Here is an 18,322-nt window from a genome sequence, read left to right as displayed (position 1 = left end):
TGATCAAAGTATGATATTATTCTTATTCTTGTATGTATATAATAATGGTGTGCAATCAGCAAGAAAATAAATTGGAACATCCTTGATGTATTTATTATAATATAAATAACAGTGGTCCAAGAATTTCCCCTCGGGGAACACCATATCTGGCATTTAAAATCTTTAACTTTAAAAATTTAATAACATATATATTTTTCTTTACAATTGTTCTAATGTTGGCGTAATATCATCGTAAAGACAACTTCTTGTTTCTAAGAATATTTTACACGATTGATCTGACTATGTATTGCAAATAATGAACATGGTAACCAAACGGCTCATTATTTTGTGATATGCCTTTCTTCTGCCATAACTAACAAGTTACATGAAATATATAGACTTTGAAAGTGCATATACGACTCGATAATATTTTAACCTCATTTTTTGCATCTAACTACAGCTCGATGGCAGTACACACCTGGTTCATTGATGGTTTTATTATAATATAATATAAACAACAGTGGTCCAAGAATTTCCCCTTGTGGAACACCATTAAAAGATTAATAACATAGTTATTTTTATTTACAATAATGTTCTAATGTTGTCGTAATATCATCGTAAAGACAACTTCTTGGTTCTAAGAATATTTTACACGATTGATACGACTGTGTATTGCAAATAATGAACATGGTAACCAAACTGCTCATTATTTTGTGATATGCCTTTCTTCTGCCATAACTAACGAGTTACATGAAATATATAGACTTTGAAAGTGCATATACGACTCGATATTTTAACCTAATTTTTTGCATCTAGATACAGCTCGATGAAAATACGCACCTGGTTCATTAATGTAAGATTAACTGTGTTATGTTTTATAAAATGTTAATTAGAAACGAAATTGGTTGGAGTTATTTGAAGGGTAGATTTTCATTTAAAATGTAAATTAAGTTAATTGAGCTTTTACTTACAGCTGCAGGTACACAGCCGGTTCACTGATATCAAGTTAAACGGAATTATGTTTAAAATACCGTGTCCCAAAAAAAAGGTTACATGAAGATTTTTGAAAATAATTTAAGTTAATGTTAACAAATAAAGATATCCTTTTCATGAGATAATCTATGCACCCTCTACGAGTACCCCTGAGAATGTCAAGTTCAGAAGCTACGTACTTAATCCGTATTCCACACATTCCTGAGCAAGCTCTTTACGTGACATAATGCAACACGAGGTTCATTATACCACCGTCCATTTGGCGGGACACTTGAGTAGGCCCAACCATGGCAGATACAGTATTTTAGAATAAAACCTGTTCAGTTTTATTTCAATTAGAGTTCAGTCAGAAATGTAAAAACAAAAAGCAGCAATTTCAAGTCAACAAAATCCAAACAAGGCCTAAATGCAAAATATTGTTATTCATTACACTATGTTGATGACAGGAGATACAGCGTGCAGAACTGCTTTCACCAAAACGTGTTCTTTTCAAATGAACACCTTCCTTTATTTGTAACCACCAAGAGTCAAGAAGTTCTAAAACTGATTTATTTTCAATATGTTTCTTTTGTTCAATAAGTTCACCAATGAAAAATAAGAGAAAACAAAGGTGATGTGCGTATGTTCAACTTTCGCGATATTTTGATGCTTAGCCACTCTTAACACCCCTGCCATCTTGCGCTCTTAAGTTAAGTTGCTTTTAAGGTTGATCTGAACCCTGGAATTATGAAAACTTTCGGGCCTCATAACTGCTAAATTATTAGTCTAAAGAATATAAAAGTATACATTTTTAGAATGGAAATGACTTGATGAATTCATCTGCGAGGTCCATTTTGGGCCAAATTGCTCATTTTTGGAGAAAATCCCAAAAAAAATTTTATTAATTTTTAAAAACTACATAAAAATATCTAGGGAGCGTTTTTTCAGTTTTTTGAAAAAAATATTTGAAATTTGGGCGAAAATCAGGCTTTTTTATGATTTTTTTGAAAATTTTGCATTTTTTGACCATTTTTGGTGCAAATTTCTCAAAGTTGGTCAAAAATCAAAAAAATCAAAAAACGCTCCTTAGATATTTTTATCTAGTTTTTAAAAATTAATAAAAAAATTTTTTTGGCCAAACAATTTTTTCGTTACGTTGCACGAAAAATTTGGGCCAAAAACCCGTTTTTGGGATTTTCTCCAAAATGAGCATTTTGGCCCAACTTGGACCTCACAGATGAATTTAGCAGGTCATTTCCAGTCTAAAAATGTATACTTTTATATTCTTTAGACTAATAATTTAGTAGTTATGAAGCCCGAAAGTTTCCATAATTCCAGGGTTAAGACCACCCTTAAGATACGGAATTGAAACTTAGCAAACAGTTACAAGAAGGATCAATAAAATAATATCTGGAAAAATGACATTATTTTGTTGTACCATCACAAAATGCGGTTCATTTTCTACATGTAACCTTTTTATGGGACACCTTGTATGTTGTTAATCAAAATTCAAAACATTCAAGATACTTAGGAGCGTTTAGATTTATAAGTAAATGTCTATTTGCATGTGCTGTCATCTTGCTATGTTGTTTGTGGCAGAATACACATTTTGAAGGTATTTCGCATCAGACCGGAAGTGAACTCTTAATGACCTTTGACCCCACATCTATGGACACCCTCTGTGCCACTACATATTGTATAAATATTTATAAACCACGGTTACAAATATTTTCCAGAGAGATTTCCTTTTTGATATTTGGGGATTAGTAAGTAGAACAGACACATATTTCCACGTTTGCTATTGTTGGCAATATCAACATTTTTTATAGCAAGAAAACCCTTGTTTTTTTTCAAAAAATAACACATATTTAACTACATATTATAAATGAATTGCACATTTTTCTATAGCCCGACAAAGATGGTTTTTTGAGCTGGCAGTCTGTGTTCTACTACTATTCCAAAAAGGCAGCACTCTTTAACTCTTCTAAAATATACAGCAATATCTCATTTTAAACTCATATTTCCCTTAACAAAAACGACTTGTTTTCAGCCAGTGACTGTAGACCATTGATTTTATCCTAATGCTGTTACGTAATTAAGTGCGTGATTATAATTTATACATGTGTTGTTTGAAAGCCAAAAGCACAGTGGTCATAGAGAAATGCCATCAAAATCCATTATGGGACTACAAGTCAACACTCATTACATACTGAACCCCCTCGTACTCATCTAAATTAAGTGCCTAATGTAGAGTCTTTTGTCGTTTGACAAACATCCCCTTGACAGAACAAAAGGTAGAAATTTTCTACGTGCCTTTCTTTTGATCAGCTATTGATATACTCGTACATGTCCCGAGTTAAAGCGCAAAGACGCTCTTGGTGCAATATGACCATGAAACGTTTCCGTAGAAGTAAATCAGAGCAAGAAAAACAATCGATATAATTGCAGGCGATGTAGATGTTGAAGTAAATTAGCAAACTTAATTTCGCAAACTGTAAGCAGAGACGGAACTTTTGTATTTCCTTAGAAGTCTATGTCGATGAAAAGGAGCAAATTTCCATTGACGCGTTTGTAAACATACATATACCTGCAAAAACACAAAACAGAATGATTTCATGAATTATATGGAAATTACTATAGACTGATATCGCCGCATTCGCCTTTGGGTTTTGTCATATCTTTATTTATGTGAAAAAGGAACCAAAGAACTGCCTGTGAAGTTGTCAGCAACAATCCCAGATTTATGGATGATAATCCGCTCAGTCCTCATCTATGTTTTTCTCATTTAACTTCGTTGCTAATTAATTTAGGATTTACTGATAATCTATACTTCTATTTGATTTGACATCATATACAGCTGTATTATTCAATACGACAGTATTTATTAAAATTGATCACATTTCAACTCATCACTGGTTGGTAAAAATGTATATCAAAGTAGGTGTCTCGTAACCCAACGATCACAAGTTCAAATCCCATCTCAAAAAACCTAAAAGTGGTTGTTTGCAATGAAACGGTTAAAAATATATTTTTAGTCAGTGCATATTTGACCCCGTATTTTTAAGTGTGTATAGTTCATGAACCTACAGGCTTCTAAACTACCATGCCTACGAAGGTGTTAAGGGCAGCCAGCTAGAACGGCTCATTTCGGAACCGCCTAATCTTCAGTACGAATGGATTATAGACAAACAACCTACAATCACGGATATAAATAGTTCCAACACTTGTGTCAAAGTAGGACTGTTTAAGACCGTATTTCTGATATACTTGACATATTAAAACTTCGCTTTCTTTGACGTGATGTCTGAACCATTTCCTACTACTACAACCCTCCCCCTGCCCCACCAATCAATGTTGGATGTTTCTAGGGGTGCATGACCAAAAAACAACCATCAACAATGATAGGAGAGAATGGGTATTTGTGCAAAGCTCTCATTTTGAGGCTAATTGACTAATTGACTACTTTCTACCATGACTGAAATCAGCTTAAGGGTACACGGTGTATTGTTGGAAGAAACAGCCAAATAATAACACTTTGTGATGTTTTGCTTGATTTATTGTTGTTGAGTTATGTACATTTTACAAAAGTGTTGTTGTTTCAGCCTTCTTTACAACTTAACTCACGAACCACAGGACCTACACATTTATATCTGTGATATTTGAATTCTTCTACACACTCGCTATGAAATGATGAATGCAATTTTTGCCAAAGCTCACTGCTATTCGCAATATGCTCTGCACTACAAAATCGCAACATTTTAAAATATATAGTTGCTAACCTTAAGGGATCCAAAATGAGCGTTTATTGCGTTTCGACAGTATTTTTTGTGGGACATGAGAGCACCTCAGACCTATCGAATTGCATTCTGAATACGAAGCATGTCTTTCTGATATCAAATAATTTTCATTTTTTTAAATCACAATATAATACAAATTTTATGACAAATTATAAAAATTTGATATTTTTCAAATTTTGATATATAACAGTCCTCGAAGTAAATTATATAAATCTAATGATATATTCTTAAAGTGTATGTAGCAGGGAGGAAAAGCCGACGGTCAATTGAAAATTTTGACCTTTCATATTGAAGATATGGATTTTTTTCCCAAAAAGACCTAATTTTTTTTGGTGTTTTGGGAAAAAAATCCATATCTTCAATACGAAAGGTCAAAATTTTCAATTGATCGTCGGCTTTTCATCCCACCTACATACACTTTAAATATAAATCATCAGATTTATAAAGTTTACTTCAAGTACTGTTAAATATCAAAAATATCAATTTTAATGATTTGCCATAAAATGTGTATTAAATTGCGAATTTCAAAAAATCAAAATTATTTGATATCAGAATGACATTTTTCATATTCAGAATGCAATTCGATATGTCTGATGTGCTCTAATGTCCCACAATAAATACTGTCCAAACGTTCATACCCCAGCCCTTAAGTGCAAAGCCGCGATTGGATAATAATTATACGTGCGGTTAATGTACAATCACTACTGTGGTTTGATCGATGGCAATGTTATCTGTCACTCGTTGTGACTGCTGGTATGTTAATGGAGATTCTGTCCCCTTTTAAAAAATGACGAGAAAGGACGATTGTGTTTTGACAGTTATTTTTAATCATGTTAATACGGAAGGTCCTTAAGCTTACCTCCACGAATTAATGAGGGCGTCGTCATGGTAGCCATACCCTGTACCATCTTCCCAAACATATCCGTTATCCTCACCGAAGGCAGTAGAAATGTATGTTATCCGATTGACGCTGGGATAGTTATTGACATAATCGACAAAAACTTGGCTAATAGCTGAACAAAATTATATAATACGGTATAATAGTGATTGTATCAATAAAGTTCTCTTACATAGTAAGCCCAGTATCACAGCGTGTTTAAAAGCATTAGATCATTAATCTTAAAAATTACATATAATCGTTTACGGTCCGACACACATTATTCACGGTTGTTTTATTTTAAGCCAAGTTGAACGCTGATGGCGCTATTTATCTTCAATCTTGTTTGCATCTTTACAAGGGGTAGAAACTTGTATAATGGCATTACAACATCATAAAAGTGAGTAATATATAGCAGGAAAACTACTTTTTATCATGAAATGAAAAGAATAACTCATATTACCGGGCTAAATTAAATTTAAAAAATAAAAATAATGAATAAAAAGGCCGCCCGCCTAATGTTTTAGTCTCTGATATCATTGGTTGAGTCTTGCTTTCTGAAGAACTCAGATGATATTTTTTGAATTGGCTATTTCCTTCAATTGAGTGGAAGTCAGGTGGTAACGAATTCTAGTCGAAACGAGTTCTTAAAACATTTAGTTTTTGAATGGTATGGTATGTAGGTTTTTGTGGTTGGGCGTCTTGTGAAGCTAGCGTTTGGAAGGGCGCAGGTATATAGCACTAACCACACTAAATATCAAAAAATGTGGGTCCAACTAGTGTTAAGGTTATTAATTACAATGTGAGCGTTACGATCTTGAATTTCAAAATTGAGAAATGTTTACCTTCTTTACCAAATCCAGGTGCATGTCCATTAGTCACAAGTACACAATCGTCAGCATATAACTGCTCAGCAATAGTAGAATAATCACCACTCTCAAACAGTTCTGATACTCTCGCATTAAATACTTTGATCTCGTCTCCAAGGGAACTACTGCCTTTGATCGGTGCTGGAAAGAAAGGGCAAGGGTTCATTTAAAAACTGCGAGTTTGTATAAAGATCCACAACGTTGATATCATCATAATCATAACAAGATAGTAAAATATGAAAATTTAGTTCAATAGGTAAAAGGTTTGCCCACTTTGGCATTCTTGGTGAAACATTTAGTGTAAAAAAATGCCGGGAATACTTATACTTAAGCCACGAGTCGAGTTTTAAAAGTCAAAGCCCCGATTGATCCTTTCAAATGATAGAACACACATAATACAGTAAGCCAAAGAATTAAGGTACCAGTTATGTTCACCCTGTATATCCTAGATAAAGACAAATATGTCTTAATTAAAACAAGGAGCCAATGCCTGTACTCTTTAGCTCTGATTTAAGACCTTATTTGTTGAAATTGGTTGAGAATTAAAGAAACGGTGATCTAAAATCTAATGAAGAAACGATCGAAATCAAAAGTTGCACTTTTGTGTTCTAATCAATGAAAGCACGACGCTAGTTTTAACGTACTAATCAATGGAAGCACAAAACTAGTTTTCTTGTTCACGAACGTTTTGTGTACACATCAATAGGGTATTTAATGCAGCAAACTGCAACTTTTAAACTGGTATCTTCCTTGGGTTTTGGGATCGCCGTGTCTTTATTTCTTGAACAATTTCAACGAATGAGGTCTTAAATTCGAGCTAAAAGATGCAGCCAATGGCTGCTCGTTCCAATTATGAAATATATGTCTTTGTTTAGGATATACAGGAGGTGAACATAACTGGTACCTTAATCTTTTGGCTTACTGTATTATCCATATAGGGAGGGCGAGTTAGCGCAGCGGTAGTTCCCTCGCTTTGCACCACTGAGGTCCCGGGTTCAAGCCCCGGCGCGGCCCAAGGACTCATGTGCACTTGATTTATCCCGATTCCATGCTCGCTCTCGCAGGTTTTCTCCGGGATCTCCGGTTTCCTCCTGTATCGCAAAAATCGGTGATTAGTTGTTTGGTTATCAAAATCTTCCTTTACCCAATGGAATTTGGGGAGCTGCACAGATAATTGGTGGATGTTACAATCTAAATGCGGATAGGTGTGCGCCGTTCGGCAGCAACTGGCCTAGTTGATGCTACGTGATTGTGATGATTCACCATTGCAGCGAAATTACAGCGCTTTGAGTCCTCTAAGATCTGGAGAAAGGCGCTTTATAAATCCAAAATTTATTATTTATTTATATACTAGGTTCATTTCAATGAGCAATGGTCAATTCTTTTTAAATTTCAAATCTTGTGCGTAAAGTTACTATTTTTGCTTGTTTTGTCATACGGTTGTAAATGAACAATGACTTTGCTTAAAGAGCGCTTAGAAATTGATATATACCTGTTAATAGCTGACACGAAAATTTCCCACCATCTCTCTGCTCGAGTTCCTCGCAATGCTTAGTGCATCCCATTTGGCTAAGTGTATCCGAGACCACAACGCATTGATGGCAGAGTGCGATACAGTCCTCCATCTCAGAATTCGCAAATTTGCAGAACATGATGAAAATTCCAGCAACCATTACGACAAGGTTTAACTTCATCTTGACTAAGATCATATATCTGTATATATTTTGAATATTTTGATGAATGTGACATTAATGGTATGTAATCGTTTTATGTTGCTGTGAATTTTTTATTGGGTTTCGTTTTTCTATACTATATATGAAAGTTCTAGCAATATCAGGTGGTGAACTACGCCCCGAAACTGATGGAAAGCGGGCGGCGACTTAGTGAAACCACTTGGCCGCCATATCGGTGAGGGCAAAAAGAATCACCACCCAACTCTGTATAAAGGTATACATTAAAATTGAAATTAAAATTAAAATTGAAAAAAAAAATCGCTTCAATAACATTATGTTAAAATATTTGCAGGAAGTTATCACAAATGTTTTTGAATATTATGATAACTTTTATACCTTTATATACCTTTTATATAACACGACATTTAAACGTTGTCTGGCATCATTTACTAACCTTTGGCGAATGATGTCGAAAACGTTTTGTGTTCAGGGTTATTAGGTTTGGTAGGCATCATTTTTGCCAGACGGTGGCCGACGTCATTCAATGCGGCAACAGCCAATTTCGTAAGCAAAACAATATAACGGCTGGACGTTGGGCGCAATTTTTTACAAAACGTTCAAACCTGGCTTATATCACCTATTGTTATTTAATGTATATCCTTTCATATGATAATAAAGTAGTCAAGAGGTGAGCTCTTATAGAAATAGGCAAGCATTTTTTGGCACGCCATTTGGAAATTTGACTCCCCGGTTCATACTTATTGCATAACCCCTAAAAAGTTAGATATGCATGAAAAAGTTTTATGGTCTTATGATAACACATCAAAAGTCCCAAAAAAACAAAGTAGTGGAACAGTACCTAATTTCCAAATGGCCGCTTATGTAGGGGTTAAATTCAAAGTTGGTCAAATCTTGTTAAGGGGGTACTACACCCCTCCATAAATTTTTGTCTATTTTTGCATTTTTCTCAAAAACTAATAACACAGTGGTAACAAAAGTTATCTGTATTATAGGGGCAAGGAATCCAATTACTACACTGGAATTGTAGTGACCCAAGACAAGCGGTTCGTTATTTATGACAAAAAAAGAGGTACAACAATGATGTACCTCATATCCTATCATATTTACTGAACCGCTTGTCTTGAATCACTGCAATTTCAGTGAAGTAATTGGATTCCTTGCCCCAATAATATACATAACTTTTGTTACCAGTGTGTTATTATTTTTTGATAAAAATGTAAAAATAGTCACAAATTTACCACAGGGGTGTAGTACCCCTTAACAACCATGCCAATGTACTGCTCTCCTCATAAAGAGTCAGAAAAAAAATAGTTTGACCAGTGTCCGATATAATAGTTCTTGAGTTATAGGCAAAAAGGTCAAAGGATGTTGGGTGTTTTGTTACATAGATAACATCACAAAATAAGTCAAAGTAAACCCGGCTCAATGGAATTTGATCTTATTTGCAATCTCACCAAGGTAGCAAACGACCTGAGACCTGAGATGTCAAAGTATTCTTTTTATTAAATGCTTTTGCAAGCGGAACAATATGAGACCATTTTTTTTATCAAGATCGAGAATTATTTAGTCCAAAACTTTGACATTTGACCTTTCTCATGAAATATACCTTGGAGATGGGTCAAACTATAATTTTCATATTAGTTGAATCATTTTCTTACGATCCGTGACCATTCATAGCATACCTTTGTTTCTCTGTGGATTTGACTAGATGGACATATTCTAAGAAAAAATAGCTCCTATGTCCCTCCCAAAATGGCGGGAAAATCTATTTATAGCTCATTTTTCAAAATGGCCGCCGGTGACATTTTGAAAAACATGAATATCTATATACCATGTTCTGGATGGGCTATAATGACAAATAGTATGCCGTTTTCCACTATCTATGGCATGCCCAACCTTTTAAGATAAAATTCAAAGTGTTGAGAGGTCATCTTGACCCCTAAATCCAAGATGGCCGCCAGTTCCATATTGAAAAACATGAAAATCGATATATCATGAAGTGGATAGGCTATAATAACAAACAATGTGTCGTTTTCAACTATATTAGGCATGCAAAACCGTTTAAGATCATATTCAAAGAGTTTGGGGTCACATTGACCCCCTATATCCAAGATGGCCACCAGCGCCATATTGACAAAAACATGAAAATCTATATACCATGAAGTGGATAGGCTATACTGACAAACAATGAGTCGTTTTCTACTATTTTTGGCATGCCAAATCTTTTTTTGTCAAATTCAAAGTGTTTGGGGGTCATCTTGAACCCTAAATCCAAGATGGCCGCCAGCTCCATATTGAAAAACATGAAAATCGATATACCATGAAGTGGGTTGACTATAATAACCAACAATGTGTCGTTTTCAACTATTTTTGGCATGCAAAACCATTTAAGATCATATTGAAAGAGTTTGGGGTCACCTTGACCCCTAAATCCAAGATGGCCGCCAGCACCATATTGACAAAAACATGAAGTGGATAGGCTATACTGACAAATATTCCACTATTTTTGGCATGCCAAACCTTTTCATGTCATATTCAAAGTGTTTGGGGCAATTTGACCCCTAAATCCAAGATGACTGTCTAAGCCATGTCGAAAAACATGCACATCGATATTTAAGATGTGACACACATGAGGCCAATACTTTGTTTTACTCAATTACTTATACTATAGATTTTGAAAGTGTTACCTTTGTTCTTTCAGGAAAGTTACACGTTAAGAGTATGTGATGGAGAACTAGAATAAACTAGAATGCATGCTGAAAGATCATTGCCCTGTAAAAGACAGGTTAGAAAAAGTAGAGAAATGGGAGAACACAAATTTTTACAATGGAAGGGCCTTGATAAATTTCAACATGTCAATGCAACAGTGGAATGGGATAAAGGACCTAAAGGTTTTCATAAGCATGCTACTTGTTGTACCACGATGTCTAACACACACGCTCACTGCCAAGCCACAAAACGCAAGCACAACTCTGAGAAATCAAAAAAAAAAAAAAAAAAAAAAAAAAAAAAAAAAAAAAGGCTGGGATGTCCGGTCAGCAATTATCTTTCTCAGGACCTCCTCCCAAGAAACTTCGTTCAAGTATAGGTGTTCTGCATGATAAGGTATTGTGCGTCCACAAAAGTCTAGTAACCGGGACAAAAACACTTTTGTTACTTTTGACACAAGATGCATGGAGAAGATTTAAGGCACACACTACCTACATTGCAGATGAGGATATAAGAGAGCGGTTAGATCCCAGACAGGCAAACAGCCTTTGGCTTGGAAATCAGATACCACCGTCATTGCTGGCGTCAATATGTCAGCAATTAAGCGATCTCAGTGAAAATGCAGAGCATCTACAGCATGTTAACCTTCGGGAGGCTCAAGCTTTGTTCTTTCAACATATCCAACAAGTCATATTTAAAGATCGTGAAATACGCACCCTTGAAGGACTGCTCCAAGATTACATTCGCATTACTTCAAACTACGGGCACTTTTCCCAAGTAAGGTCCAGCTACCTCAAGGAACTTCTGATCAAAGAATTTGGAAAAGTCATAGGATTTCACGAACGTATTCAAAAGAATGTTAGTGAGCTTGTGTATGATACAAGAGCTGCCGGTACATACATCGAGGCCGCGCTGTTATCACTAGGAGTAACGGATGACCAGTTGGTCAACAATGTCGCAACACGACTTAGAGAACAGGTCATCAAAAGAACCACTATTCCTTGGGCCCCGTACATACATGAGTTGGAGCAAGATGAAAACTTTAATGAGTTCCTACTAAAGCTCATTACCTGGTTGAAAAAACCTAACACAGGTTCAGCTGATGACAACCCAAACGTGTGATCAATTTCGACAATCTTAGAGAGCAATCGTTATTTAAGACAGGGGTTGGCATTTTGAAGGAGGAACCCGATTTGTTTTATCATGAGGGGGGTCGAAAGTTTTTGTTGAACCAGGAGGGGGATTGTTAAGTTTTAAATTGAGTAATTAGTTTAAACAAGGGCGGAATTTGAAAATTTGCTTTCCCCTCGCATCCACTCAAAATTGTCAGATTCACCCTTTTAAACTTAATAATCCCCCTCCTGGTTCAACTAACAATTTTGCGTTTCCACCTCAACATCAAATAAAAAATCGGGTTCCCCCTCAAAATGCCCATTCCCCCTGTCGTAAATAACGATCTCTCCCTACGATTGACGCAATTGATCGGACCTTTGGGTTGTCATCAGTTAGACCTGTGTTAGGTTTTTTCAACCAGGTAATGAAGTTTGCTCCACCTCATCTATATACGGGGGCCAAGGAACAGTGGTTGTTTTGATGACCTGTTCTTAACCAACTGGTCATCCGTTACTCCCAGTGATAACAGCGCGGCCTCGATGTATGTATCGGAAGTGCTTGTATCATACACAAGCTCACTAACTTTCTTCTGAATACGTACGTGAAATCCTATGTCTTTTCCAAATTCTTTGATCAGAAGTTCCTTGAGGTAGCTGGACCTTACTTGGGAAAAGTGCCCGTGGTTTTTTGACGGTGGTATCTGATTTCCACGCAAAGGCTGTTTGCCTGTCGGGGATTGACGATATAAACGTATCTAACCGCTCTCTTGTATCCTCATCTGCAATGTAGATAGTGTGTGCCTTGAATCTTCTCCGTGCATCTTGTGTCAAAAGTAACAAAAGTGTTTTTGTCCCGGTTACCAGACTTTTGTGGACGCACAATGCCTTATCATGCAGAGCACCTATACTTGAACGAAGTTTCTTGGGAGGAGGTCCTGAGAAAGATAATTGCTGACCGGACATCCCAGCCTTTTTTTTGATTTCTCAGAGTTATGCTTGCGTTTTGTGGCTTGGCAGTGAGCGTGTGTGTTAGACATCGTGGTACAACAAGTAGCATGCATATGAAAACCCTTATGTCCTTTATCCCATTCCACTGTTGTATTGACATGTTGAAACTTATCGAGGCCCTTCCATTGGAAAAATGTGTCCTTAATGTTCTCCCATTTCTCTACTTTTTCTAAACTGTCTTTTACAGGGCAATGCTCTTTTAGCATGCATTCTAGTTTATCAGTCTCTTGGTTGCTCCGTAGCTCTTCGGTGTCTGTTCTGTTCTCCATCACATGCTCTAATCTATAGTAATTGAGTAAAAATAAGTATTGGCCTCATGTGTGTCACATCTTAAATATCGATGTTCATGTTTTTCGACAAGGCTTAGACAGTCATCTTGGATTTAGGGGTCAAGATGCCCCCCCCCCCAAACACTTTGAATACGACATGAAAAGGTTTGGCATGCCAAATATAGTGGAATATTTGTCAGTATAGCCTATCCACTTCATGTTTTTGTCAATATGGTTCTGGCGGCCATCTTGGATTTAGGGGTCAAGGTGACCCCAAACTCTTTGAATATGATCTTAAATGGTTTTGCATGCCACAAATAGTTGAAAACGTCACATTGTTGGTTATTATAGTCAATCCACTTCATGATATATCGATTTTCAGGTTTTTCAATATGGCGCTGGTGGTCATCTTGGATTTAGGGTTCGAGATGACCCCCAAACACTTTGAATTTGACAAAAAAAGATTTGGCATGCCAAAAATAGTGGAAAACGACACATTGTTTGTCAGTATAGCCTATCCACTTCATGGTATATAGATTTTCATGTTTTTGTCAATATGGCGCTGGCGGCCATCTTGGATTTAGGGGTCAATGTGACCTCGAACTCTTTGAATACAATCTTAAACGGCTGTGCATGCCAAATATAGTTGAAAACGACACATTGTTTGTTATTACAGCCTATCCACTTCATGATATATCGATTTTCATGTTTTTCAATATGGAACTGGCGGCCATCTTGGATTTAGGGGTCAAGATGACCTCTCAACACTTTGAATTTTATCTTAAAAGGTTGGGCATGCCAAAGATAGTGGAAAACGGCATATTATTTGTCATTATAGCCCATCCAGAACATGGTATATAGATATTCATGTTTTTCAAAATGTCCCCGGCGGCCATTTTGAAAAATTAGCTATAAATAGATTTTCCCGCCATTTTTGGGAAGGACATAGGAGCTATTTTTTTCTTAGAATATGTCCATCTAGTCAAATCCACAGAGAAACAAAGGTATGCTATGAATGGTCACGGATCGTAAGAAAATGATTCAACTATATGACGAGAGGAATACATTGGTATTGGTTTTTAGCAAGATTTTGCCAAATTTGAAATGTCACTCCTTGCATAAGCAGCCGTTTGGATTTATGCAAGTTAGGCACGGTTCCACTACTTGGACTTTTTTGGGACTTTTGATTTGTTTTTGTGTTAACTTTTGGGAGATAGGCGCATTCGAAAAATACCTTATTAATATTATTATATTGTTGTTAACTTGTTGTTTCACAGAATAGTTTACACGAATGGTCACACGATAAAGAATGCAGACTACAGCGTATTGCATATAATGAACATGGTAACCAAACGGCTCATTATTTTGTGATGTACCTTTTTCTGCCATAGCTAAGTAGCTACATGGACATTGAAAGTGCATATGCTACTCGATTTTTGTTGCCTCATGTTTTGAACTTAGCTGCAGCTCGATGAAAGTACACACCATGTTCACTAATGTAAAGTTAATCATGTTTTTTGTTAATCAGAAAAGAAATTAGTTGGAGTTATTTCGAAGGGTAGGTTTTCATTTTCAATGTCAATCCATTTAATTGAGTTGCAATTTTTAACATACAGCTGCAGCACAATTAAAGTACACAGTTAGTTTATTGGTATCAAGAATCGGAATTCAGATGTATTGGTTGGGTCCTGTTGTCGTAGTGGGGCAGTATTATTTAAATCTCATTGTCATAATCTGATTGTATCTTTGTATCTATATATCTTGGTTACCGTAATTAAGATGGTGTCTGTGGACCATGTCTGTATGTTTTTTATTCTCTTCCACCAGGCCCAAGTACAGGTGAATAAAAATGGAAATCAAAAGAAAAATAAAACAGAATCGGAATTATGTTTAGAACTTGTTGTTAATCACAATGTAAAAATTATACAATTTTTGCAAATTTGCCCATTGTATTTTAGTTTGTACTATGATGTCATTACATGAATATTATTATCTTAACTAAGCATACACTAGTTTATTGGTCTATTGTTAGGGTGACTTTACCAGCTGTAAAAAATATATTGTTTCCTTACACGGAAAATATGCCTTTTGATTATGTAAAATTAAAGAATATAGAAACAAAGTTTTTTTTTGAGATGCTTATTATAAATTTACATAATTTCACGCACGATACATCTACAATATAAAACAACAGAAATAAAACACAGTCAACAGAATGATAGATTTGTTTGAGACGTTTATTTTAATTAGTCATAATGTCCCTTACAGATTAGTACAATAGACCCTATGAAATTAAACCCATTTGAAATGGTATTGATATCCCTCATAATACATTATGAAACAAAAGATAAGCATTTTGGGAACCTCATAAAACAAAACTTAACACAAGCATCCACTTTTTTCAAAATATATTTTTAAAGCCTCATCAAACACAGTCAAAACAAAAGAATAAATTTGTTTTGTTAATTTCAATTACTCATACTTGTGCTCATAATACAATATTAAAAACGTATTCTTATGTTACAGTTTGTAATATGAGGCTTTCGAAATTTACAAGAACTAGTACAAGAATTCACTTTTCAAGATGATTTTTTCAGATCAGCACTATATCCCCCATAATACAATATGAAATGAATTTCGACGACCTCATAAGAACAACTTTTAAGACTTTTATTTCAATTCCTCATAATTTCCCTCATATAACAATATAAAACGTGAAGAAGTACTGCTATGATCATAGTTTCAAAATATACATTTGAAATTGGGTGTCAATTAAATTAACAGGTCACAGGTTACATAATTAATGTGCATTTACTATTATGTTATTGATAATATAACGGAATTGGCATTTTTACTTAATACGTATCCCTAATGTTAAAACCTTGCATAACATTAATGTAACTTTGAACAACAAAGGGCGTCAGTGTAGTTATCCTAACCTGTCAGTGCACCAATGTGCTTAATATTGGCACCAAGTGTACAGTGCTTTATAGTAGGGATGACCACTGTTAATACAGTTTCCACTAGAACGATTTTTCATTTACTGTGTGCGTGCACTCACACACGTATTGTCTATGGAGAAAGTGATCGATACAAGAAATCCCAGGCCTGTTAAATGGCGTACATACTTGTTTTGATCCAAATGTAGGCCTATATCAGGGTGTTTCAAGAAATTCCTGATTCCACCAGAAAACATTAACCAAACTTTTTCCTGTTTGGTCAGTAAATAGAGAGGACCTTCCTTCATGAAGAGATCAACTTTTTTTTATGTAAATTTTAATGAGATGAGAACTACAACAGGTTGAAGTGACACCATCCGTGCATCAGGTGTTCAAACGCAATTATCTCCGAATTTGGAGTGAATCAGGCAAGCAAACTTACATACTCATAAAATTTAACTATTTTTGAAGACAAAATGTGCAGGATGTTAAGAAATTTAAGAATGTTTAAGCCTACCGCGGCCCATCTCAAATCTTTTACTTCCCCGTGCACTACTCACTACCTAGTCTGTGTTACATACCGTGTACCTATATCCATAGGGAGAGAAACTACTGGGAACCACACACTCTCGGAAACCATAGTGGGCACATGCCAACACAGTGTATTGCTCAATGTAGTAAAGATAACCTTTGAGTTGGAGCAAATTTCTCAAAATTGGTAGTGATTAATGTTACCAAACTTATGCCATGATGAAATATAATAATTTTTGAAGATAAAATGTGCTGACCTTAAAAGATTGAACAATGTTTAAGACTACCGCTATTCATTTGAAATAATGCACTTATTGTTCATCTCCTCTATGGAGATATTTTCCATGGCGGCCATCTATGATCATGCTTGAGGTTTCACCAAACAAACCATGGGTTTTGAGGTCTTATATTTTTTGTTGTATGTCAACAAAATCGATTAAATTTTCAGGATGATCTTATTTTCATGTTGTTATAAGCAAATATAATGTTCCAGATAACGCTAGTTAATAAATACATTAAGAAAAAGTACCTTAAAGTTGCACTTTCTGTTAGTATTCCTTTTTGGACTTTAACTTTTTAACATGTTCTAGCAGCCCTATATAAAACCGTGACACTCGAAAGGCCATATCTCTGGAATGAAACGTCCGATTAAGATTATTTAAACGCCAAAATGTTTCTTTCATCAATTCCAAGCCAATAAGTTAGGTCTGAATCAATTTAAAAGTACTTCAATTTTTAGTGGACATGCCTATTTATAGTATTAGCACTTTAGTAAAGAGACTTGATTTCTATTAGGCAGAACGGAGCCAATGAACTTGCCATTCAATAAAACATCAAGACCATTAAATTAATTATTCCGTAAAATCGTTTAATTCGCGAAAAATGTATTATCAACTTTCCAAATAAATGTATATTTTGTTTGTTAATCTTGAAAATGATTAAAACTTCGATATACGTATGATATATACACAGGAACATGGCAATAAGTGGGCCAACTCGGTTGATTAAGTAAAATCGGTCATAGCATTTAAACCTGAATTAGGAAAGAAACCAAGTAAAGTTTTCTGTTAGCCAAGATATTACAGATTTAACTGCAAATCACAGTTGCACCATGACCCCTTTTTATTTCTGAAAATTAAAATGCAATTGCTAATCGCAAAAGTCGACTTTATGTAATGTAAGCTTAATATGCACAAAAATGTCAAAAGTGGCCCACCTTGTTCTGGACGATTTAGTTAATTGACCATATATAGCGTTTGAGCCCGAATTAGAAAAAAAAATCTGGTAGCCAAGATGCTTCTGATTCCACTGCATACAAAATTGTTATCATGATCTCTTTATTTTTTTTCGAAAATGCGAAATTGCAATTGCATAATTTATATTGTCACACACTGTATATTGAAACATGCATTATAAAAAATATTATAAGAGAATAAGCGCTGGCTCCTGACATAATCCCTATTGGTCATCGGACATGTTTATTTAAATTAAGCCGCTAATCTTGTGTTTGATTGTGACAAACAACCCACTTGACAGAACAAAATGTAGAAATTTTGCTGCAGTCTG

At 35.3% G+C, this 18,322-nt stretch overlaps 1 protein-coding gene across 1 annotated transcript; it reads right to left on the bottom strand.

Annotated features, from left to right (window-relative positions):
* Positions 1-2,731: 2,731 nt before the first annotated feature.
* Positions 2,732-8,194, bottom strand: LOC140169024 (uncharacterized). Its single transcript, XM_072192310.1, has 4 exons — positions 7,987-8,194; positions 6,471-6,635; positions 5,608-5,761; positions 2,732-3,538 (listed from the first exon to the last, which is right to left on the bottom strand). Exons 1-4 carry the CDS (start codon positions 8,186-8,188, stop codon positions 3,475-3,477), a joined length of 585 nt encoding a protein of 194 aa, XP_072048411.1. The 5' UTR covers positions 8,189-8,194; the 3' UTR covers positions 2,732-3,474.
* Positions 8,195-18,322: the final 10,128 nt, after the last annotated feature.

The sequence above is a fragment of the Amphiura filiformis genome, chromosome 14, assembly GCF_039555335.1.
Source record: "Amphiura filiformis chromosome 14, Afil_fr2py, whole genome shotgun sequence".
NCBI classification, from domain to species: domain Eukaryota; kingdom Metazoa; phylum Echinodermata; class Ophiuroidea; order Amphilepidida; family Amphiuridae; genus Amphiura; species Amphiura filiformis.
The sequence above is the reverse complement of the archived record's forward strand: the minus strand, read 5'-3'. Positions and strand labels throughout refer to the sequence as shown.